Consider the following 24390-nt stretch of genomic DNA (forward strand, 5'->3'; position numbering starts at 1 on the left):
ATTAATTCAAAAGAATAAATAACCGGGCTTAGCCTTCCGCTTCGCAGAAGGCTATGCGACTTACCGGTTTGAATCTCAAATCGAAGTCAGACCAGCCTCTCCTCTTTAGTGGAAATCTCACGAACGTTTGACCTACTCACCAATACAAACACGGGTTGTGTCAATAGAAAGCCTACTTTCCTTAGTGGACGCACTCTGGAAAATGGAACGAGCGGGTCCATTTGGTTACACTCCCAATGTTAAATTACTCATACGGTGTACTTTTTATATCGGTTATATCAATAATCACTCGAGGGAGGGGGAAGACAGCTACAGATCTTGCTTCCTCCCTGATGTCACAGCGGGGAGGAGGCGTGAGTGAATCCACGTTGTGTCATGCAAGCCTCCACCGCACCGACCCGTTTAGTTGACCTACCAGCCTGGCTGCAGACCAGCCTAGCTGCAGACCAGCCTGGCTGCAGACCAGCCTACGGACCCCCATTTAATGGCATTTCTACCTCTGGGACCCCCTATTTAAATCAATGTTAATTTAACTAGGGTTAGGGTTAGGGTTAGACTATAATTTTATGTAACTCTGAGTTACAGACCCATAAGGGTCCATTTGGTTCCTAACTATCATTTAGCTGGGGACCCCCTGGGACTCCCTCAAGGACCCCTGGGGGTCCCCGGACCCCACTTTGGGAACCACTGGTCTATACTGGAGCGTTGCGATAGTTGCCTGGCTATTGTATATAAACTATTATATTATATAAAGTATTATATATAAACCAAACCTTCTACTGGAGCGTTGCGATAGTTGCCTGGCTATTGTATATAAACTACTATATTATATAAACTATTGTATATAATCTAAACCTTCTACTGGTAGAAAACACACTGTTACATTCTATTGTATTGTTTGATTGATTGAAATATTTAACAGTTTGCAGAATTATTTCAAGCACAAACTCAATACAAAGACTGTTAACTGTGAGTGGACGACCCAATTAAGCTTGTTTACAACAGGGTCCACCATGTTCAATTCATCAAAACATTTAGAGACGTACAAATAGACACTTCTATATAGTTAAAGAACAGAACAGGAATTAATCATAAAGGAGGTAAAAAGGGAAAAGATACATATACAGTCAACAGTGAGGGGAAAAACTACCTTCTACTGGTAGAAAACACACATTCTTAGTGTATATATTCTTATTGTATATATTATATATTCTTATTGTATATATTCTTATTGTATATATTATATATTCTTATTGTATATATTATAAACATAAACATACCGTCTTGTTCTGGTAGAAACGCCTCCAGTCCAACGTGTGTACTTGAAGCTAGCTCAGCGTTAGCTTAGCTTATTAACAAACAAACTCCGTATGAAATAAATAAATTCCTCCCGTTTTCACAACGAGACAATCTGTCCGTTATTCTCTTTAGTCACACAGACACAGGCTCGTTCATACCGTTTAAACATCATGAAGAAAGGTTTCCTCCATGGAGGATAAGCTGTTTATTCTAATAACTTCTAACAGACTTTCTGTGAATCTCGTCCACTCTGCTCTGTTTGTTTACCGTTTCCACCCGGACGACAGACAGGGACGGTAGAGGAACTCTGTCCGTCTCTCTCTCTCGTCCGGGTGGAAACACACACACTGTTCTGAGTTCCTGTCGGCAGGAACCCCGTTTTTTACAGAGGCAAGTTTCGAATTGCAGCCATCCGTAGGTTTTGATTGATTGATTGAAATATTTATTAACAGTTTGTAGAATTTACAGTACATTTTAAGCACAAACTCAATACAAAGACTGTCAACTGTGAGTGGACGACCCAATTAAGCATTACACTTGTTTACAACAGGGTCCACATTGTTCAATTCATCAAAACATTTAAAGACATACAGACATTTAGAGACATACAAATAGACATTTCTATGTAGCTAAAGTACAGAACAGGAATTCATCATATGGGAAGCAAAAAAGGGAAAAGATACAATATACAGTGAGGGAATATGGGGGGGGGGGGGTGGGGGGGATTCAGAATTTACAGAGGCCAGTTTCGAATTGCAGCCATCCGTAGGTGCCCTTTGAGAGCGGTTTTGAATGAGTCAAGGGATTCACTTGTCTTAATGACTGTTGGTAGGGCGTTCCACATTTTGGTGGCATAGGAGCGAAAAGAATTTAGTCCCTTGTTTTTGCCGAATCTGGGTTGTACATGGTTTGTTGCACTCCCTCTGGTGTTGTGGGTGTGGACTTCGTTTACATTAAGGAAGTATTTAGACAGGTACATGGGTATCTTGGTGGTGTATCGAATCTTGTGGACCAGACCCATTGCAAGATGCTGTACTCTGTCGTCGACCCTAAGCCATCCCAGCCTGTCAAAGTGGGCAGGGGTGAGGTGGGTTCGGGGGGTGAGGCCAAGTAGGAGCCTGACCAGTTTGTTTTGGGAGGTCTGGAGCCTTGTTTTAAGGGCCTTTGAGGTGCTGTGGTACCAAGAGGTGGATGCATAGTCAAAGAAACCTTGTACGAGGGCTCCTGTTAAGGTCTTCAAGGTGTTTTTGCTGACCAGTGAGGAGATCCTGTAAAGGAATCTTGTTCTTTGATTGACTTTTTTGATTACGTTGGTGGCCATTTTATCACCGGAAAGATTGGCCTCCAGGATGGAACCTAGGTAGGTAATTTCATCTTTTCGTGTGCCCTTTGAGAGCGGTTTTGAAGGAGTCAAGGGATTCACATGTCTTAATGACTGTTGGTAGGGCGTTCCACATTTTGGTGGCATAGGAGTGAAAAGAATTTAGTCCCTTGTTTGTGCCGAATCTGGGTTGTACATCATGATGCACTGTGAATTGATTGATTGATTGATTGATTGAAATATTTATTAACAGTTTGTAGAATTTACAGTACATTTTAAGCACAAACTCAATACAAAGACTGTCAACTGTGAGTGGACGACCCAATTAAGCATTACACTTGTTTACAACAGGGTCCACATTGTTCAATTCATCAAAACATTTAAAGACATACAAACATTTAGAGACATACAAATAGACATTTCTATGTAGCTAAAGTACAGAACAGGAATTCATCATATGGGAAGCAAAAAAGGGAAAAGATACAATATACAGTGAGGGAAAATGGAGGGGGTGGGGGGGATTCAGATTTTACAGAGGCCAGTTTCGAATTGCAGCCATCCGTAGGTGCCCTTTGAGAGCGGTTTTGAAGGAGTCAAGGGATTCACATGTCTTAATGACTGTTGGTAGGGCGTTCCACATTTTGGTGGCATAGGAGCGAAAATAATTTAGATGAAGATCTTTTCGTGTGATAATATTGTCACCCACTCTAACCAAGAAGCCATCTGCCTTGCTGAGATTACTATTTGATCCGAAGAGAATGGATTCAGTTTTTCCCAGGTGTAAGGATAGTTTGTTATCAGCGAGCCAGGTGCAGATTCTACCGAGTTCAGAGCTGAGGGTCTTTTCAACCTGCAGTTTGTTCCTGTCCGAGACCAGCAGTGCTGAGTCATCTGCGAACAGGAACACTGGTGAATAGTGAAGAAAAGTGGGGGGGGAAAGCAGAGCATGGTCTAAAGTGCAGCAGGTAGATATATTTAATTATGAGTGAATAAATAGATGTGCAGCAGAAGCTGTCCCTCAGTCTAGTCTGTTTAGCATGCATGTGATACTCAGAGTAATCTAGTAAGAGTGGCGACACGCTTTGATCTCGCCGCAAAGCCCGGGTGCCTAATGCCTGCCCTATATGCTATATAGTTCCAATCATTGCTATATGGCTGGAACTATCCCATTGAGATAGGATGAGCACTTCCGCATTCCATTGTTACCTACCTGTTACATTGTTCCTACTAGATTACAGATGGCGCCTGCCTCATGTTCATATTCTTCCTATTACTTATGTAAGGATGAGGATGTCTCTTGTTGCTTTGTCTGTTCACAGTTCATTATGCATTATATACTGCATGTCATGCTGTTTACAAGTTTGTCCACCAGGGGATGGTCATGTAACACACTTCTAGGTTTAGCTCATGATCAGTTTAGCAGTAGTCTCTCAACAGACTGTTGACTGGCAAAGAGGGCGCTGTTTTTCCTTTATTGTTTGACGATGGGTTCTCAGATTGTGTTAGCAGAGACAGTGGTGACCCTGCTGATGTTTAACTTCTACATAAAATAGAACCAGAACCTACTGTACATGCCAACGCATGCATAGGCTACTAACATTATAACATAGACACAAATAGCCCTGTCTATAGTCCAGAAGACTATATCTCGTTTGGCCAGGGGGACTGAGAACAAAATGCATTTATTATCAGATAGAATGAACACATGTTTTGCATATATTTTCCAGTGGCCCCGGCCTCAGTGCCAGGAACCCCCCTGATGATGGAGAGGTATTATGATTATTTAGGATTCTTCATTGTTCTTTGCTCTGGTGTAACGTGTGCGCTGTGATGTTTTCACTCTGCATTAATTGTTTTTGTGTTGTTTTGAATGAAAATGTGTTTGACGAGGATCTTCCATGGCCAAATCCCTCTTGAAAAGGGTTAGTGTGTAATCCACGTTGGCACTTTAAATTGTCAATAAAGTATTTTATCTATGTTAAAAGGTCAGTTTAGTTACCGTAGCAGCTTTCGGTTTAGATATGTTGAAAACACTGTGTCTCCTGCTGCTGCTGTTGGATGCGTTTGTGTTCATGGTAACCGATGGGAGCTTCCTCTACAACACACAACACATTGTGGAGAGAACGTTCTTCATTTTCAGGACTTTTGTCTTTATTTCAAAAGGCACAAAGAAACAAACATTACATTATCTCATCAATTCAACTGTTTAAAACTGTATGAATAGTTAAGTGGCAACCGTCGACTTTACAGTAATGAAGGTGCATTCAGTTCCAATGCGCTTTGAATGGGTTCCATGCCTTCATAATGGACTATATGTACAGTATACCAACTTCAATGAGGTGTTCATCCAACAATAGAGATAAGTAACACAAAGAAAAGTTGCTTAACTGTGATTTAAAAAAAACCTTTAAATCTTTAAATCTTAAAGAAAAAGAACAAAAACATGGTAATATATCACATACATATTTTTTTTTTATCATGAATCATACGTAAGCAAACAACCTAACAGTGGAATATCTATATAATGACGCTATGCGCATACACTATACTATAGAGTGCTACTGTATGTCTACATAAAATGCTATCTAAGTTACATAAGTTGAGCCTATGCAAAGGAACAATAACCTCCTATTTACACTATGGCTTACTGCTCATAACAAACACTGTTCTGTAAAAAAATATATAGACAAAACACATATCATAAAATGGAGGGATTACACATTAGCTTGAATGACAATGCAAGATTATTCATATTAATACCATAATCGCGTAAAATATGTAAAAGTAACAATTGTATAGCAACCACTGACCATAGCCCTTCATCAAGTTGACTATTTTAATTATTAAAAAACTATTTACATGTTGCTGTTGCCTCCTTGGGATATTAATTCTCGGGGCACGGTTCCATAATCTTCTACAGAGGAACCACAGAGAGCATCCTGCCTGCATAGGCGGCGGTTGAGCCTGACGTTTGGGACGGCTAATATTTGTAGTATTATACAGCGCCAGCATGGATGACTGACCGTGACACTAAATACATTGATTTAACCATGCCCCCATAACAAGCTAAATAAAAACGCAACAAGGCTTCCGTTTCAAAATCACATCTTCTGTCTGTCCTCGTTTAGCTTTGGTCTGTGTGGACTGGGAGGAATTATTTCTATTTACAACCACAAACACCAGGTAAAGTATCTTCTGTCTGTCTGTTCCTGTCAATCATTTTTTATTTTATTTTTTGCCCCTTTTTATCCCCAATTTCTATTTACAACCACACACACCAGGTAAAGTACAGTACTTGTTCTTCTGTCTGTCTGTTCCTGTCAATCTTTTTTTCTTTTCTTTTTTCCCCCTTTTTTTGCCCCCCCCCCCCCCCCCCCACACACATTGCTGTACATTGTCACAAGCTCACCTGGAGATCATACCGGGAGGATGTAGAGCCTTCATCTTACTACTACTTAGGATTATGTGCAGTGACTATATATATATCACCCTCCCCCGAACATGGGCCAAATGTGTTTGTGTACATGCTCGACAAAGCCAGATGAGGTGGATTCGAACCCCCCTAGACTTTGCAATGGTGGGCACAGCTATACTTGATTGTGCCACCCGAGCGTCTCAAGTGTCTATGGGGCCTGGACTCCTGTCTCAGCACTGGGTCCAGCTTCAACAACTCCTTGTTGATCTATCTCTTCATACTGGTGGTATTCTGTCTCCTCACTGGGTCCAGCAGCTTCAACAACTACTTGTTGGTCTATCTCTTCATAGTCTGAGTCTTCTGCCTCTTCAATGGGGCCAGATTCAACAACTACTTGTTCATCTATCACGTCATACTCGAGGCCAGATTCAGAATGAGAACTATCAACATTATAATACTCGATATCAATGTTCTCATTTTCGACATTATAATGAACCGTCGCAGTGTCCCACACTCCTGCATTATGTCTTCTGCTGGCCTGGAGAAACACAGAAACACCCAACGTTAAGTCACTGAATCACGTCTGGCTGAAAACCCTCCTATCTCTCTATTGTTTGTTTGTATGAAGACACTTTAACTGTCATTTATGTACATTCCAGTCTTGTGTTGTGTAAAGATGTATTACCTTCCAGAGACAATAGAGGCCGATGGGTACCAGCACCAACAGCAGCACCACCACAGTGACTTTAACTCTGCTGATGTCGTCCTCAGGTGTCAGAGGGACTGTAGGAGGGACTGTGAAAAAAAAAACATCATCAAATCATGTAAGAACATTTGATAAACCTTCATGTTTGATTGAATCATGCCTGACGGAGATTCATATTGTGAGTTTAACCCATTTAGACCTGAGGCCGATTCAAAATCAGTTTTCTGAAAAACCTGTGTTTCTATGTCAGTGGTGCTCAGCCTTTTTCATGTCAAGGACCCCCAGAATTATCTGTATTTGGCCCAAAATATGTTGTTCCAGGGCCCCCCCCCCCCATCCCCTCCGCCACCAGAAGCAAAGATTTGAGTTAAAAACATTCACTCTGAAAGAATATATATTCAAAGAATTGAGCCACATTTTCAAGATTCATCAAAAATAGCAGACCTGCAAGCTCGTAGCGTGGCACTCGGTGACGCGCTACGAGCTTGTAGGTCTGCTATTTTTCAACAGCTAAAGTATAACATTAACGCTTAAAACACCAAAAGGGGTTCCCGCCCAGAATGGTTTAAAGGTGGTTACCTGTGACGGTGAGAGAGAGGATGTCGCTCTCAGAGGAGACATTGTGAGAAAACACGTTGGTGTGATTTATAACAACGTCGACGTGATAAGCACAGCTGTAATTCCCTTGGTGGCCGGGGCCTGCTTCGAAGAACAGGAAGTTGGCAGAGTGATTGACAGCTGGCTGGGTGTGGTTGTGTGTGCTGTTGGCTCCAGTGAAGGTGAGGTGGAAGGAGCCGTCTGGGTACTGTGGCAGGATGGAGCAGCTGATGCTGAAGTTGGAACCTTCCAACACCTGCTGCCCCTGCTGCTGGCCCTCAGAAACCCCGTTTAGAGACACCTGCTGCCCCTGCTGCTGGCCCTCAGAAACCCCGTTTAGAGACACCTGCTGCCCCTGCTGCTGGCCCTCAGAAACCCCGTTTAGAGTGGGGAAGACGCTGATGTTTGGCTTAAACAGAAGATCTGTAACAAGACACGAGTGATTGAATTATAGTACAGCAGATATTTACATTTACAGTATAGAGTAGCCAATGAGATGGAACCAAGATTAGAGATCCAACATATTGTATGGCTTTCTGTATGGCTTTTGCTGAAATTAGACGATGCAAAAAATGTTGTTTTAAATTCATTCAGAAAAAGAAAGATCCTGTTTCTATGCTGTAGATAGGTAGGTTAAGTGAGTAGGCAAGTAGACGGACGTCACTGTTTGTGTTACCTGAACAGATCACCTCCAATGTGACAGTGGAATTCTCAGACAGTGTCATTCCACACTCCCTCAGTGAAGCCTCGGTTCCAACACAGTCAGCTGTGATCCACCACACAGGTTGAACCGTTGAAGCAGGACTCCTTTGTGTTGAAACGTCAGATCCACAGTCCATCTGCCTACACACGACAGAGGATGACTCCAGGTTCCAGTCGGACTGACCATCCACGGGTCTCCAGTCTCCCTGGTGTTGCATCTCCAGTACACCACTACAGTTACTGCTTCCTCCCACCAGCCTGACGTCATCAGGCTCTGTACAGAGACAAGACCGTTACAAACCATTTAGAGCAGACATGCCTTGTGAGCCGAAAGTGTTCAGTTCTCCCACTCCATGTTAATGGATGGTGGTGTTCTGTTGGGACGCATACTTTGGTTAGACATAGCATTGGTCCGACTGGATTAAGGTTGGTGAGGGGTGCGTTAAGACGACCGGATTAAAGTTGGTGAGGGGTGCGTTAAGGGTTGGGAGAGGGTTAAGGTTAGGTTTAGGTGTGCTGCCCCGTGGGAGGTTAGGGTGAGGGTGAGGGTTTGAGATATCAGACCAATGGTATGTCTAACCAAAAGCATGCACCCGTTCTGTTAACAGATGGTGGGGATCTATTCCTAACACTGTCTAACACTAACACATGGTGAGCTGTCACTCCCAAGACGGCAAACGGGTGACTTCTTGTAACGGAATTGACCAAATGTCAAACTAAAAACTCAAAGTTTGAGCACGGAATATCTGCAACTTATATATAACGGGTGTCACTGGCTGTGGCACACCCGTTATGCCATGCTCAGCCAATCACAGCGCATAATGGGAATAACGGCACAGCTTCCAGCCAATCACAACGGCCAACCACATCACCAATGTCGGCGCCATACATTTAATTTTGCTGCAATTCCGTCCTCAAATTTTGGCGGCATAGATGGTAATTTTCCCTCCTCATATTTTCATCATTACATTTCATCATTACTAAAATGATTAGATTATACCTGAGCAGGTGAGTCCAACAGTCTTGTCAGGTGAGCAGGTCGTGTTTGTAGTTGAATCTGAGATTCTACAGTCTAGGAGAACAGACTCGTTGCCTTCACACTGGAACTCTTTGGTCCACATCGAAGCGTTCACTTCCCCATAGAGCGCCCCCTGGAGGACTGAAGGAGGCCCGCAGCCAAGATCCCTACAGACCACCTCTGCATCCTGCTGGTCAAAGTCATCTTCACACACTGAGACCCACGACTGGTTAGACTTCACCTCGACTCTGCCTGAACACACACTTGTCCCATTCACCAACCTCACAGAATCTGGAGAGAGAGAGAGAGAGAGAGAGAGAAAGGAGGAGGGAGAGAGAGAGAGAAAGGAGGAGGGAGAGAAGGGGGGTGTATCTTATTAAGGGCAATTATTGCAACATGTTTCAACATGCACGCGCATGCACGCACACACGCAGTGGAGTTGTGTAGGTGAAGTGGAGTGCACATTATTGTAATAGTGGAGGTCACTGTTTATGTGTTTTACCCGAACAGAACACCTCCAGTCTCTCAGTGGAATTACGAGACTCCTTTGCTCCACACTCCCTCAGTGAAGATTTAGATCCATCACATGGAATCTTCCACACAGGTTCAACGGTTGCATCAGACCTCCTTTGTGTTGAAACAGCAGAGCCGCAGTTCAGCTGTCTACACACTACAGATGATGACTTCAGGTTCCAGTCATAAATAGAACCCGCTGGTCTCCACTCTTCCTGGTGTTTCAGCTCCAGGATACCAGAACAGTTACTGGTTCCTCCCTCCAACATGACGTCACCAGGCTCTGTACAGTGGCAAAAAAGAAAATGAATTACTTTCATTGTTAAATAGGAATGTGAATTACAAGTATAGTTGGTATTTTACTGTTTTATCTCAGGCTAGCAATGTCATTTTCATGTTTTAAACTAGAAATATGTGCTCCTCTGCATGAGCACAGGACTCCACCGACAATATAGACCGATTCACAGAGGGTTTCCTCGGTGCGGCCATTACTGAGGGTGTACCACTGAGTACTGCAGCACTGATTAGCTACACCTGGCCTACGGAGCACCTGCTCCATGGATTACCCCTCAGTAATGGCCGCGCCCAGGGCACCCCTCTGTGAATCGGTCTATAGTAGAGGTCAATCTTAGCCAATCAGGATGACATGTGAAATATTGGACAAGTCTCCCTTGATGACATTACTATAGAGGTAATCAGGGCCGCTGCTGGCCATTTGGGTGCCCTAAGCATAACATATTTGTGGTGCCTTGTGCTTTGTGGTGCGGTGCTGGATTACTTCTTCAATTCGACCAATTCCACAATTCAATTGGACTACGGTGGCAGCAGGAAGTACAAGGTAATAGCCTAAATAGCTCCAGTTTTACCACCTTGGTGATTCACAACCATATGCTTATATTGGATGTGATTTCTCATCCCATCAGAATCAAAGTAATCACAGACATGACAGTGTCTGCAGCTAGAGTACATTCCACTCACTGCACAGGGAAGTGAATGATGCCAGGCTGCAGGTGACCACAAACCAGTCACATTATGTGAAATTATTATGTTCTTTTCTAGATTATTATTACCTGAGCAGGCGAGTCCAACAGTCTTGTCAGGTGAGCAGGTCGTGTTTCTAGTTGAATCTGAGGTTCTACAGTCCAGGAGAGCAGATTCGTTGCCTTCACACTGGAACTCTTTGGTCCACATCGAAGCGTTCACTTCCCCATAGAGCGCCCCCTGGAGGACTGAAGGAGCCCCGCAGCCAAGCTCCCTACAGACCACCTCTGCATCCTGCTGGTCAAAGTCATCTTCACACACTGAGACCCACGACTGGTTAGACTTCACCTCGACTCTGCCTGAACACACACTGGTCCCATTCACCAACCTCACAGAATCTGGAGAGAGAGAGAGAGAGAGAGAGAGAGAGAGAGAGAGATCATTTTAATCATAGAACATTACACTTTTCCAGGACTGCTCCGCTCATCTCTGAAATGCCATTTTTTTAAGAGTGGGGATCTTAGTTGAGATCATTCAAGAATACATTTTCCAACATCACTGCGCACAAATAAGGAGTTGTCTAAATGTAATAACTAACTTTTTGTGTATTCATAATTCCTAACATGTCTCTGTAATGGACGGTCAGGACTCGGTAACCTATTAATATGTGAGCATTTTGTTGGTGGTACTTTATTTCGTACTTTAGGTTAATACAAGTAAATAATGTGTAGCCCTCAGTGGCAAGGGAGGTGTGTGTTCTGTGTGACAGACAGACAGACAGACAGACAGACAGACAGACACCTGAACAGGTGTTACCTGAACAGATCACCTCCAGTCTGTGGGCTGAAGTATAAGACGCATTTGTTCCACAGTCCTTCAGTGAAGACTCAGAGCCAACACAGGGAGATGTTATCCACCATACAGGTTGATTTGTAGAACCAACCAGTCTTAGTGATGAAACAGCAGAACCACAGCGTAGCTGTCTGCACACTACAGATGATGACTGCAGGGTCCAGTCAGAATCATCCACTGGTCTCCACTCATCATGGAGTTTCATCTCAAGTTTTCCAGCACAGTTACTGGTTCCTTCCACCAACCTGACATCTGTACAGAGACGAAAGTAAGCAGTAAAAACAAAATTAGAAAATGCATTACTTTCATTTTAAGTAATCGACACAAAAGATGCTACACATACTCGGAGTCGGATCATATAGGATACCGGATAAGTTTGTGAAAACTGTGGCCGAGTCTTACACACAGTCTGTCCTGCAGGGGACACAGAAAGCACCACCGGTACGTTCCAAAAATATCTGTCAACCTAAATCAGAGTAAGTAAAGGGGCAGTGGATCAGGGGATAGAGTGGCCGGTAGAGTAGCCGGTTCGATGCTGGGTTCCCCCAGAGTTATTGTAGGTTCTAAGTAGGTTAGACTAAAGGTGGTTGCACACCGGCCGCGTTTTTCGGAAAATCGATAGAAACGCAGCTAAAACTCCGAAAAACTCGCTCGGTGTGTGGGGACCTTAACTCTGCCATCGGTGTGTGAATGTGTGTGTGAATGGGTGAATGTAATGCACAATCTATGTAAAGCACTCTGGATAAAAGCACCATTTACCATTTAAAGCAAATCACACGCATGTTGAAAAGAATGCTAATTAAAGTTATTGAAATGAGACGCTGCTGTCATAGGAGGAGGAGGCAGAGGAGATGGGTCAGGTGGGTGTGTCCACATTTTAACACATACTGTACACCAGTGTTACTCAACCCGCGGGCCGCGGGCCGCATGCGGCCCCTGCTTCATGTCTCTGCGGCCCATCGTGGTCATGCCAATGAAATGATAGTTTTTGTACTTTCAGTGTGGGGAAAGCATTTGCAATCGTGATGAGATTCAGCTGATATAGGAAAGTGTCCTGGTATCTGTTCTATTCTATTTTATGTTGTTCGTTTCATTAATGTATTTAAGTATTCTTTTTGTTTGAGTATATATTGGCTTTACTGCATCATTGCACTGGTTACAGTTTGTTCTAGATCCTAGTGTTCATTTAAAATGAGAAATTCCTCTAAATCTGGGTAGTAAAAAAGAAAAGAATCAGGCCACAGACCTGGCTCTCCTGGTCCCTCTGCACGTCCCTGATTACCTGAGCAGGCGAGTCCAACAGTCTTGTCAGGTGAGCAGGTGGTGTTTCTAGTTGAATCTGACCTACAGTCTAGGAGAGCAGATTCGTTGCCTTCACACTGGAACTCTTTGCTCCACATCGAAGGGTTCACTTCCCCATAGAGCGCCCCCTGGAGGACTGAAGGAGGCCCCCAGTCAAGCTCCCTACAGACCACCTCTGCATCCTGCTGGTCAAAGTCATCTTCACACACTGAGACCCACGACTGGTTAGACTTCACCTCGACTCTGCCTGAATACACACTGGTCCCATTCACCAACCTCACAGACTCTGGAGAGAGAGAGAGACAAAGTGTGTTCAACATTTTCATTCATTGAAGGAAGGCTACAACAGATGAAAACATGAGAACACACACACACACACACACACATACACACAATTTAAAATTTAGGCATTTAGCAGACGCTCTTGACCCATTCAGGACGGGAACCCGTTTGGTGTTTTAAGCATTGTGTTATACTTTAGTTATTGAAAAGCGCAGCACTAGCTTGTAGATCTGCTTTTTTTTTAATTGTGAAAACGTGTGCAAATCTTTGGATTTAAATTATTTCAGAGCAAACGTTTTTATTTCATATGTTCGCTTCTGGGGGTCCCTGGAACAACATATTTTCAGATATGCCAGCCACATACATATAATTCTGGGGGTCCTTGACATTAAATAGTTTGAGAACCACTGACATAGAAACGTAGGTTTTTCATTTGTAAAATAGTCCTCAGGTCTAATTTGGTTAAATTAATCCAGAGCGATTTACAGTAAGCAAGAACAACACGGTAATACAGCAAATACATAACACACACACACACACACACACACGCACACAGATAGACATGAATCAACGGATGGACAGACGTATGGGGACAGACAGACAGACAGACAAGCCAGATCAATTTAATAGCAGACTGTACAGATTACTGTTATTGTTGAAGTATTGTTTGTGTTACCTGAACAGATCACCTCCAGACTGTCAGAGGAGCTGTAAGACCTCATTGCTCCACACTCCCTCAGTGAAGACTCAGTACCATCACAGGAAGATATAATAGACCATACATTAGTACGACCAGCAGAACTACTTTGTGTCGACAGAGCAGAGCCACAGTCTATCTGCCGACACACTACAGATGCTGCCTTCAGGTTCCAGACAGACTTCTGACCAACCCCTCGTCTCCATTCTCTCTGGTGTTTGATCTCCAGTACACCAGTACAGTTACTGCTTCCTCCCACCAACCTAACATCATCAGGCCCTGTACAGAGACAAGTGAGAATACCGTAAGTACAGTTAAACAAAGTACTATTACTTTTCCTTACAAAAAAATCCTAACAAAGCGTGTAGATTGTTATGTCAGGCTATCGAAACCACATCCTTGTGTTTGTTTTCTGTTTGAACTGATTCTAGCCCCTCCCACGTCCAGAGTCTGTGTCCATAGTCGTTTCATAGTGTCTGAGCAAATAGACAATGTGTCTAATTTTACGTCATGCTGATGTGCCCCTCACTTCACATGGGTGTGATTATTCAAATAAGATTTTGGTTTGTAAAGCATGTAACCTTTGTCCTATTTTTGTCCAGCTATGTCCAGCTTTCATTGTTTACACAAACATTGGAGACAAAAGTGTGTAAACCCAAACATTGAGGACAAAAGTTTGTAAACACAAACATTGAGGACAAATGTGATGATGTATGATGATAAGAGCGCCCCTCACTTACACACAGGTGGGATTTTTATTATTACCTGAGCAGGTGAGTCCAACAGTCTTGTCAGGTGAGCAGGTGGTGTTTCTAGTCGAGTCTGACCTTCTACAGTCCAGGAGAACAGACTCGTTGCCTTGACACAGGAACTCTGTGGTCCCCATTGAAGCGTTAACTTCTCCATAGAGCGCCCCCTGGAGGACTGAAGGAGCCCCGCAGTCAAGCTCCCTACAGACCACCTCTGCATCCTGCTGGTCAAAGTCATCTTCACACACTGAGACCCACGACTGGTTAGACTTCACCTCGACTCTGCCTGAACACACACTGGTCCCATTCACCAACCTCACAGACTCTGGAGAGAGAGAGAGAGAGAGAGAGAGAGAGAGAGAGAGAGAGAGAGAGAGAGAGAGAGAGATCATTTTAATCAAGAACATTAATGAGAATTATTTGAATAGAATGAAGGCGTGAACGAAGTATGCCATTGTTACAGGAGGCTATTGATCTGTTATCAGCTAGGCAAAGCAGTAGCCATGCAGTGGGAAATCAGCTTTCGATGGGCACAGTCTAAGATGAAATAAATATCGCTTTTGTGAGGCAGGTTGTCGCAGACCCCCAGTGAATGGGCTCCAATTTTGACAACCCGTGCCCTGCACGGTCCATAGACCGTCCAGTCACCAGCGATTATATCAGAATACAAACCAGACCCGCCCCACCCGTCAAATTAGGGACCCGTTGTAAGCCCTGTTACCCGTGATTACATACAGTAAATAGCCTACAGCCAGTCACTCAATTTAAAACTGTGTTAAAATGCTTTTAACACAAGACAGCAGCCGTCAACCATAGCGGTACATTCAGTGGTCAAGTTCGTTCATAAATCTACATGTCAAGTGAAGAACGGAGGAGTGAGCTTTCCATATAGCCACGCGCCAGAACGTGCATACATGCAGTACGCACGTGTCGTTTGCATTGTCAGATGATTTTTATTTGAAGGTTAAACAGGATGATACATTTTTGTGAGTTAAGTCAACTGACCGGCGTGCTGTGTTAAGTTACGTGCTAGTGCTATGAGGATGATATCCCAAAGCGCCCTCCCGCTCATAAAACATATGTTGGACTCGGGCCGTAAATTAAAGCCCTTTATAAGTTTGCAGCATGTGTGTGTGTGTGTGTGTGTGTGTGTGTGTGTGTGTTGTGGTGTTCACTGTGTGGCAGTGTCTGGCCAGCAGCTACGATCCGAATCTCTGGTGTTTACACAGAAACGCTAATAAACAACTTAAATGTTAAAAACAGGCGTTGTGGTTGTGTGTATATGCTAATGGTCAATGCCCGTGTGCAGAGCAATTGCTCAAGCCACTGAGGAGAACCATCCAGAACAGACAGGAGTGACTGCCTCACTGACCGGTTTCCTTATTATAGTAGGATAGGATAGTAGTGATAGCAGATCTACAAGCTCACAATGTGTCACATCGGAACATGTTGTGATCTTGTAGATCTGCTATTTTCACTGTATTTGAAAGTGCATTTAAGTGGTTAAACTTTTCCCTTCCTAGAGATGTCTTTGAAATGTAGTGGAGTAAAAGTATACAAAAATAGAAGTACTTAAGTAATAGTACTCAATACAAGTAAACACACTTTGCTACTGTCCACCACTGTGCATAACAGACACGGACATGAGTTTCAAGACAGACAGACAGACAGACAGACAGACAGACAGACAGACCAATTAAATGAACTGTACAGATTACAGTCATTGCTGAAGTGATTGTTAGTGTTACCTGAACAGAATACCTCCAGGATCCTATAGGAAGTATCAGACGTCTTTGTTCCACACTCCCTCAGTGAAGATTCAGATCCATCACAGGACACTGTCATCTTCCATACCGGTTGTGTTGAAGCAGAACTCCATCGTGTTGAAACAGCAGAGCCACACTCCATCTGCCTACACACTACAGAGGATGACTGCAGGGTCCAGTCAGACCGACCATCCACAGGTTTCCAGTCTCCCTGGTGTTGCGTCTCCAGTCGACCAGTACACTTACTGCTTCCTCCCACCAGCCTGACAGGCTCTGTACAGAGACAAGGGAGTAAGTATTACAACAACGTTTTATTTCATCAAAAACTAAAAGTGTCGTTATCTCAGAGAGTCAGTGTCTTTTTGAATATCTTCAATATATTTAAGTTGATACTTTTTGAGTGGTGCAACCACTCCTACAACCAGCAATGTCCGTGTCCGCCTAACTATGTGTGTCTGTGACGTTAATGAGCACGAGAATGAGTACCAGTAGGGGCGCTGTTGTGCCAGAAACAGAGAGAGAGTGCTGCAGTTGCCTGCTAATGAGAGAGGGGGAGGGGGGAGAGTTGCACCACTCAGTTCACACAGGTGTGATTTTTTTCTCATGTATCTCGTTTGTGTTATATTATAGTAAAATATGTATCTTGTTTTGTCAAGCCCAATATGTCATGACATGAAATAAATTGATTTAACCATAATAACAGTCACAAAAAGGCCAATATAACTGCATGAGGAACGCTTTAAACTATTTATTTATGAACGTGGAAAACTCTCCCTCTCTCTCATCTGTGCATAAACCCTTGTTTCTCTTCTGTCTGTGCGTAGGGGACAAATTGTTACGTCTCGCTCCTCCTCCTAACCTTCACAAATCACATCCATGTACTGTGACAATGTGCAACACGCGTTATCACATTAAACACAATGTGCACATGCAACATTAACATGGAGTTGTAAACATTAACATGGAGTTGTAAACATTGACATGGAGTTGTAAACATTAATATGAAGTTGTAAACATTAACATGGAGTTGTAAACATTGACATGGAGTTGTAAACATTGACAACTGCTTTGACAGCAGGGGGAGGCGGGGCTGTGTGTTATTTGCAGAGCCCTCCATACCTAGCGTAATGAACATATAGACAGTTGCAACCATTTTCTTTCTAACAGCAAATTATGAAGTGGTTATTGTGGCGATTTATAATATATATATATACGGTATATATATATATATATATATATATATAATAATTACCTAAGCAGGTGAGTCCAACAGTCTTGTCAGGTGAGCAGGTGTTTCTAGTCGAGTCTGAGGTTCTACAGTCCAGGAGAACAGACTCACTGCCGTCACACTGGAACTCTTTGGTCCACATTGAAGCGTTAACTTCTCCATAGAGCGCCCCCTGGAGGACTGAAGGAGCCCCGCAGTCAAGCTCCCTACAGACCACCTCTGCATCCTGCTGGTCAAAGTCATCTTCACACACTGAGACCCACGACTGGTTAGACTTCACCTCGACTCTGCCTGAACACACACTGGTCCCATGGACCAACCTCACAGACTCTGGAGAGAGAGAGAGAGAGAGAGAGAGAGAGAGAGAGAGAGAGAGAGAGAGAGAGAGAGAGAGAGAGAGAGAGATTTAATTAGAAGAAGCTCTTGGTCTATCTATAATCTATGATGATTTGTAATCTTTGTTTACCTGTTGTGCTGTGTGTTTGTTCAGCCTGGAGAGCTGAAGGGAAACAAATAACACAATCAATTAGCTTCACAACAGAGAACGTGGATTGTCTCTATTACTCTAATACATTGTCTCCACCAGGTCGGGCGTTACATTTCGACCCGTAACTCTTGAATCAAAGGTCGTACAATCACTGACATTCCCTGGATTCCTTGGATCATGACAACTACCCACACAGTCAATGCCCACCTCAGAATGAGTATCAGAATCAGATGGGAGAGAAAGAAAGTTTCAAACACCCAGTTCTCTTTTCTCATTGGACAATATATTCCCCCAGCGATGGGATCCACGCAAGACGTTAACGTCACCAAAGGCCAGCTAGCTGGCCACTTGAAAGAAGACGCCCAGCAGGGAAAACTTGAAATCCGATTGGCTAAGGAACCTGTCAATCTCTATATTGCTCCCATTCATTTCAACAGCAAGGGGATTCAGTGGAGTTTATGAAGGCCTTACCCGGAGACAACAAAAGGAAATAATCCCATTGGTTTAAAGGTTACCAAGCGCTGTTGTACCTGCACAGAATGGAAGCAGAGCATCCAGCCTGTCTGAGTGAGAAATAGTGCAGCGGCAGCGAAATAAATACAATATATAATATTTGTTAAAAATAAAAACTTATTATAAAATATAAATTTCTGCATCAGGAAAGTGCAGGGCCAGCAGAGAAGGCCTTGCTGGCCCACCACTAAAATGTGTTTCAATCAGCTACAGAGCGACACTACATGTGTTGTGCAGCGACGTTGTCCCACTCCCCAAACTATGTGTATATTTGTATTGGTGGATATCTGCTTCGTGCCTGTTCCTGGAATATAGCTATTTTAACTACGTTTCAAATGGCATAGTGGACGGACGACACATTTTGTTTCACTACCGTGAACAGTCCTCAAATATGAAGTGCGTCAGGAACAAAGTGAGGGGTACATTGCTCCTGCCGCACTTCATATTTGAGGATTGTTCACGGTACATTATGGTATAGTATTACTTCCTAGCATGTATAGCCTATAGTTCAAAACTTCAAACGGCCACCATCAAACTGTATAGGCTACAGTGAGTAAGAAAAATCTCTGCTGTGTGTCGTTAAAGGACATTTATTATCACCTGGCTTTCAGACAGAAGTATCCTACATAAACTGATGTCTTACCAGATAAACCGTGATGGCATGAATGATGAGGCCAGCTGCTGTGCTAGGTTACCACTGTTGTTGGACCAATCATCACTAAACTCGCAGGATGACATAAGTACCTAAAAATACCCTGAAAGATGTATTCTAATCGGCCACCAAGGGTTGCTACAAATGGAAATACAAATGTGACTTAGTATGCAGAGGCAAGGAAGCAACCCGGTGCTCAAGAGGTGTGCAGGTATACAAAATATAAAAATAGTAAAAAGGTGCTCCTGGATCAATCGGGATAACACATGTATGAAACCGACAAGACCGGTATAGGTCGAAGCATGTCGGTTTAATAAAGTTTTCCGCCTTTTTAACTAATCTCCGCTTTTTTCTACAAATGCACTGACTATAATGAATTGTTTAGTCCAAACATTACAACTCACAGGACATGTTTCATAACACTGTGTGTACAGTTCTTTTGTAATTGCCCAACAGGGGAAGCCATCAGTTCTAAATGTGTGTGTGCACTGTGCATGGACTTGACCGAAATGTGGCCTTAAACCCATTCAGGACGGGAACCCCTTTTGGTATTTCCAGCATTATGTTATACTTTAGCTATTGAAAAATAGCACATCTACAAGCTCATAGCGCGGCACCGAATGCTGGGCTATACGAGCTTGTAGATCTGCTCATTTTGAAATGTCGTGAAAATGTGGCGCAAATCTTTGAATATATATTCGTTCAGAGTGAACGTTTTTAACTCAAATCTTCCCCTGGTCCCTGGGAAGATTACTTTCAGATGGGGGTACATGGCGAAATACAGATAATTCTGGGGGTCCTTGACCTGAAAAATGTTGAGCACCACTGACATAGTAACACGGGTTTTACAGAAAACTTTTAGGATTTAGAAGCCATTTGTTTTTAATTGTTTACATTAGTAGGCTATTTTATTAATTAATTCATTTATTTATTTTTTACATTGTTTGTATGGTCTGTTGGATGTTGGTTGTTTTAAAATGGACCTCTATTTCATTTTTACCAATATGTTGTACTCAAAAAGGACTCATTGCACGACACAGAGTGCCGTGCGCGCTATGAGCTTGTAGATCTGCTATTTTTGAAAAATCGTGAAAATGTGGTGCACATCTTTGACTATATATTCTTTCAAAGTGAACATTTTTAATTCAAATATTTGGAACAACATATTTTCAGATGGGGGTCCACGGCCAAATGCATATTATTCTGGGGGTCCTTGAAAAGGTTTGAGCACCACTGACATACAGAAACAGGATTTTAAGAAACTGTCATGAATTAGAAGACATTTGTAGTTATATATTTAATGCAGGCGTCAGAAACAGTTAAAGGACATTGGAGTACAAAGTAATACTAAGTGTAATCAGTGTAAACACATGTAGTAAGATGTGTTTCAGTCTCTGAGTCTCTACTCACAGCAGTCTGCAGGTTCGTCTGAGCCGTCCCCACAGTCATCTGCCGTGTCACACTTCCACCACAACGGAATGCACTTGTAGTTCTTACAAGCAAACTGACGGGAGAGACGACACACATCTTTAGAATGACTATCGACAGCAGACACGAGACCTATAAAGACATAAACGCGTATAACACAAGTGAACTGGAGGTGAATCACCTGGCTGGCAGTGCAGCTGGACATGCACTGCTTGTTGTCCGCTGCCAAGTAGAAGTAGGTTGGACAGGAACACTTGTAGCCTCCTCCAGGTGAGAGCAGACACAGGTTACTGCATCCTCCATTGTTGGTCTGACACGGATGAGCAGACACTGCAGGAAAACATGTACACATGTAATGAATATGAGAGCCCTGAATACTATTACTATACTGATACAACACTACTAGCTACTACTATTATGTTACAATACTGTTTAGGGGTGCACAGTTATGAAATTATAATGACCGATGACCGATCTCCCATTATTTGCAGGGTCATATCTGCCGATACCAAATCTGACCAATTCCGATATTATACAGAGGGCCACAATGGAAACAAGCCTATAGGTCCTCTAGGGGCTTGGCCCAAAGCCAATCAATACATACTGTAGCCTATACTCTTTTTCCAAGTGTGAATGAATTAATATGAATGAATGAATTAAATGTAGAACTTTTCATTTCTTTTGCTGGTGTAAACCGATGAAATAATCTGGATTATTTTGAGACCGATCCGATACCAATATGGCATTTGTATGGCCGCTGTGGCCAATTCCGATTATACTATACTAATACTGTCTATTACTACTACTATGTCACGATATGACTATTATTATTGTTGCTGTTGTTGTTGTTATTATTATAGGGTGTATTTATACTGTATACGTAATGCTTTTCAAAACAGATCAGATAATAATACAATGATAGACAGTTAATAGAAGTCATAAAACATTATGCAGAGTCATAATGAGAGTGTTGTGTACAGTAGGTGGTACAGACCCTCAGGTTGTTGATATGGGTGGTAGATCTGGATGTCCTCTGGACTCTTCATGTTTCTGATGAGTGTGGTGGGGTTGGTTCCCTGAGTCTTGTGAGCTCTGGAGATGGAGCCGCCGGAGCTCCAGTAGATGTACTCCTCAAACAGGGTAATACCAACGATAGGGTAGTACTGACGCAGAACTACAGACACACAAAACCAAAAGCGTCAGAATATTATGAAATAGCAGTAAGACTATTTATAATAAGATATACAATGTTTTAGTAAAGTGTACTCTGAAGTAAATCATGTTCTTACTGCTTTAATTACTTTTTCTTCCACTACTCATGGACAACATTTACAAAAGCTGTTCTTGAACACAGTCAAATCTGGAGCATTCCTTTAACACAGAGTGTAAAATGGACCTGGAATTGTGTAATTACAGTGTCTTCAGTATGTGAGTATGATGTGTGTGTGTGTGTGTGTGTGTGTGTGTGTGTGTGTGTGTGTGTGTGTGTGTGTGTGTGTGTGTGTGTGTGTGTGTGTGTGTGTGTGCGCGCGCGTGTGCGCGTGCATGTGAGCGTATGTGCGTGCTTGCGTGTGTGGCTGCGTTCTTACATACGTGGCTGCGTGCATGCGTGCGTGCGTGAGTGTGCGTTTGTGTGCATGTGTGCATGTGTGTGTGTGTGTGTGTGTGTGTGTGCGCATGCGTGAATTATACCTTACATATTTAACTGCACACTGGTGTCACTCACCAAGAATAGCAGATCTACAAGCTCACGACGCGTCGCACTGTGAGACTGTAGATCAGCTATATTTGGCTCTCTATGATTTGTGTTGACCAAAATATTTGTAAAAATGGCATCCATGAATCCCCAGACTAAGGGAAGTTGTATTTATACAACGTAGTTTCGGGAGAAGAGGCCTCCTTCCGCTCGACCTTAACCACTCCCCCCTCCTTATCAATCACTCCCCTCCTTATCAAACCCACCTGCCTGTCGTTATCACCTGGCCAATCCTGCCACAATCACCACAGTATAAATACACCTGTGCGCCAACATCTACCTGTTCTCACTACGTGATCCAGAACCTTCAGACAAGCAGAATCCCTTCTCGCTCCGTCTCCAACCTCACCTCAGCATACAGAACGTAAGCGTCACATTGTTTTGACAACCTGTCACTCGATCCACGCCGATCAAATTGCTAAATACGACCAAAGCTAAATATCACTTGTTTACTTGTTTAATTTACTTGTTTACTTGTAGTGATTCAAGCGGTAACTACTTGTGTTCGTGTCCTACATTGAACAAAAGTGCTGCTTAGCAGCGGCGCATATCGCTCGTTTTCTTTCTCTCTTTTTCTTCAACCAAAAAAGAAAAGAGAGAGGAAACCGCAGCACCGCTGCAGCGAAAAATCCATAAAATGGATTCTCGCTACCAGCGCGAGCTGGAGCTTCACGCCTCCGACAGCGAGGATGTTCTATCTACGTCAGGAAGCTCCAGGCGTGTCTACTCGTCTGCCATCCCCGACACCGGCACGTCAAGCTCGCGCTCGGTCCCGCCGGCACAGCCAAGGCCGGCGGCGGAACCGAGCAGCAGCAGCAGCCGCGCTACGTCCTCTCGGTCCTCCTTCTCCGTCGCCCCCGTCATCGCCAGCCTCGGCCAACTACACCTGTCAGTCGCCGACTGGACGGTGGCCGGGCTCCAGCGCCTTCTCACGGCCAGAGGAATTCCATTCCAGAGGACCGACCGAAAGGCGGCATTGTTCGCATCGTGGCTGGCGAAACCGTCAAGCCGCTCTGGACGCGGCCCCGCCCCCTCCTGCTTCCCGACAGCAACAACAGGCACGTGCCCGGCCCACTTCCCCCTCCCCCCTCCCTCACACACACGCCGGCCGGCGCACGCATCGCCTGCTACAAACCCCCCTTCCTCCCCCTCCTCCCCCTCCTCCCTCTCTCCCCCCCCCCCCCACAAGCACGCTGGCACGTGCGTCAATGGACCTAACCCTAGAATGCATGTTCCTCCTCGCCTTCTTGGGGTTCCTGCGCTGCGCAGAGTTCACATCCTCCTTCGCCCGTTATGACCCTTCCCGTCATCCTAGCCTCTCCGACATCACCTTCCACTCCTCTGACTCCCTCACTTTCACCCTCAAACACAGCAAGACAGACCAGCTCGGGCGTTCCTCAGCAATCCACCTCTTCCGTACAGATCCCCCTCTCAGCCCCTACGAAGCCATTCTCCGCTACGTCTCCACGAGACGCTCCCTCAACGCCTCACCACACGACCCCCTGTTCACCACAGAGACGGGTTCCATCGCCACCCGCTCCTGGTTCCACAAGCACCTCCGCCGAATCCTCGCTCTGTCCGGCCTTCCCTCCCAGCTCTACTCCGGCCACTCGTTCCGCATCGGCGCAGCCACCACCGCGTCTAGGCGAGGCCTCTCGGACCACCTCATCCGAATCCTCGGCCGCTGGTCCTCCCAGGCCTACCAGTCCTACATCAGGACCAACATCTCAGACGTCCAAAACGCCCATCTCCACCTAGGCCGCCTATAAACCCTCTCCCCCTTCTCGAGGATCCTCACTCGCGTCCCTTCCTCCAGTCCCGCACTCGTCTCCCAGCCAGCTCTTTTTGGGGCAGTTCCGGAGCAGAGACGCCCGCTCTCCGAGCGCGCATACATACACGGCGTCCTCTCCCGAGACCACACCCCCATCCTGAGTCTCACCCATCCCGGGTTCCCCTCCTCCCCCCCATTTCATCATTCAATTTACCAATAAATGCTTGAACTTGAGCGAAGGTGTGGTCTCTTACTAAGTGAAAGTGTGTGTGTGTGTGTGTGTGTGTGTGTGTGTGTGTGTGTGTGTGTGTGTGTGCGTGCGTGCATGCGTGCATGCGTGCGTGCGTGCGTGTAA

The 24390-nt window shown here is 44.3% G+C and overlaps 2 protein-coding genes across 2 annotated transcripts in view; both read right to left on the reverse strand.

The window, feature by feature from the left end:
• LOC310865923 (post-GPI attachment to proteins factor 2-like) overlaps positions 1 to 24390 on the reverse strand; it is a gene marked incomplete at its 3' end in the record, with an annotated part of 295033 nt that overhangs the window by 23163 nt on the left and 247480 nt on the right.
• Positions 6232 to 14579, reverse strand: LOC310865207 (scavenger receptor cysteine-rich type 1 protein M130-like). The gene is made up of 10 exons (XM_083774231.1): positions 14451 to 14579; positions 13665 to 13964; positions 12687 to 12992; positions 11496 to 11656; positions 10642 to 10882; positions 9574 to 9854; positions 9041 to 9281; positions 8015 to 8314; positions 7321 to 7761; positions 6232 to 6395 (listed from the first exon to the last, which is right to left on the reverse strand). The coding sequence occupies exons 1-10, from the start codon at positions 14569 to 14571 to the stop codon at positions 6244 to 6246; spliced, it is 2544 nt and encodes an 847-aa protein (XP_083630357.1). The 5' UTR covers positions 14572 to 14579; the 3' UTR covers positions 6232 to 6243.

Source organism: Protomyctophum parallelum (assembly GCF_964188405.1).
Source record: "Protomyctophum parallelum genome assembly, chromosome: 10".
Taxonomy (NCBI): Eukaryota; Metazoa; Chordata; class Actinopteri; order Myctophiformes; family Myctophidae; genus Protomyctophum; species Protomyctophum parallelum.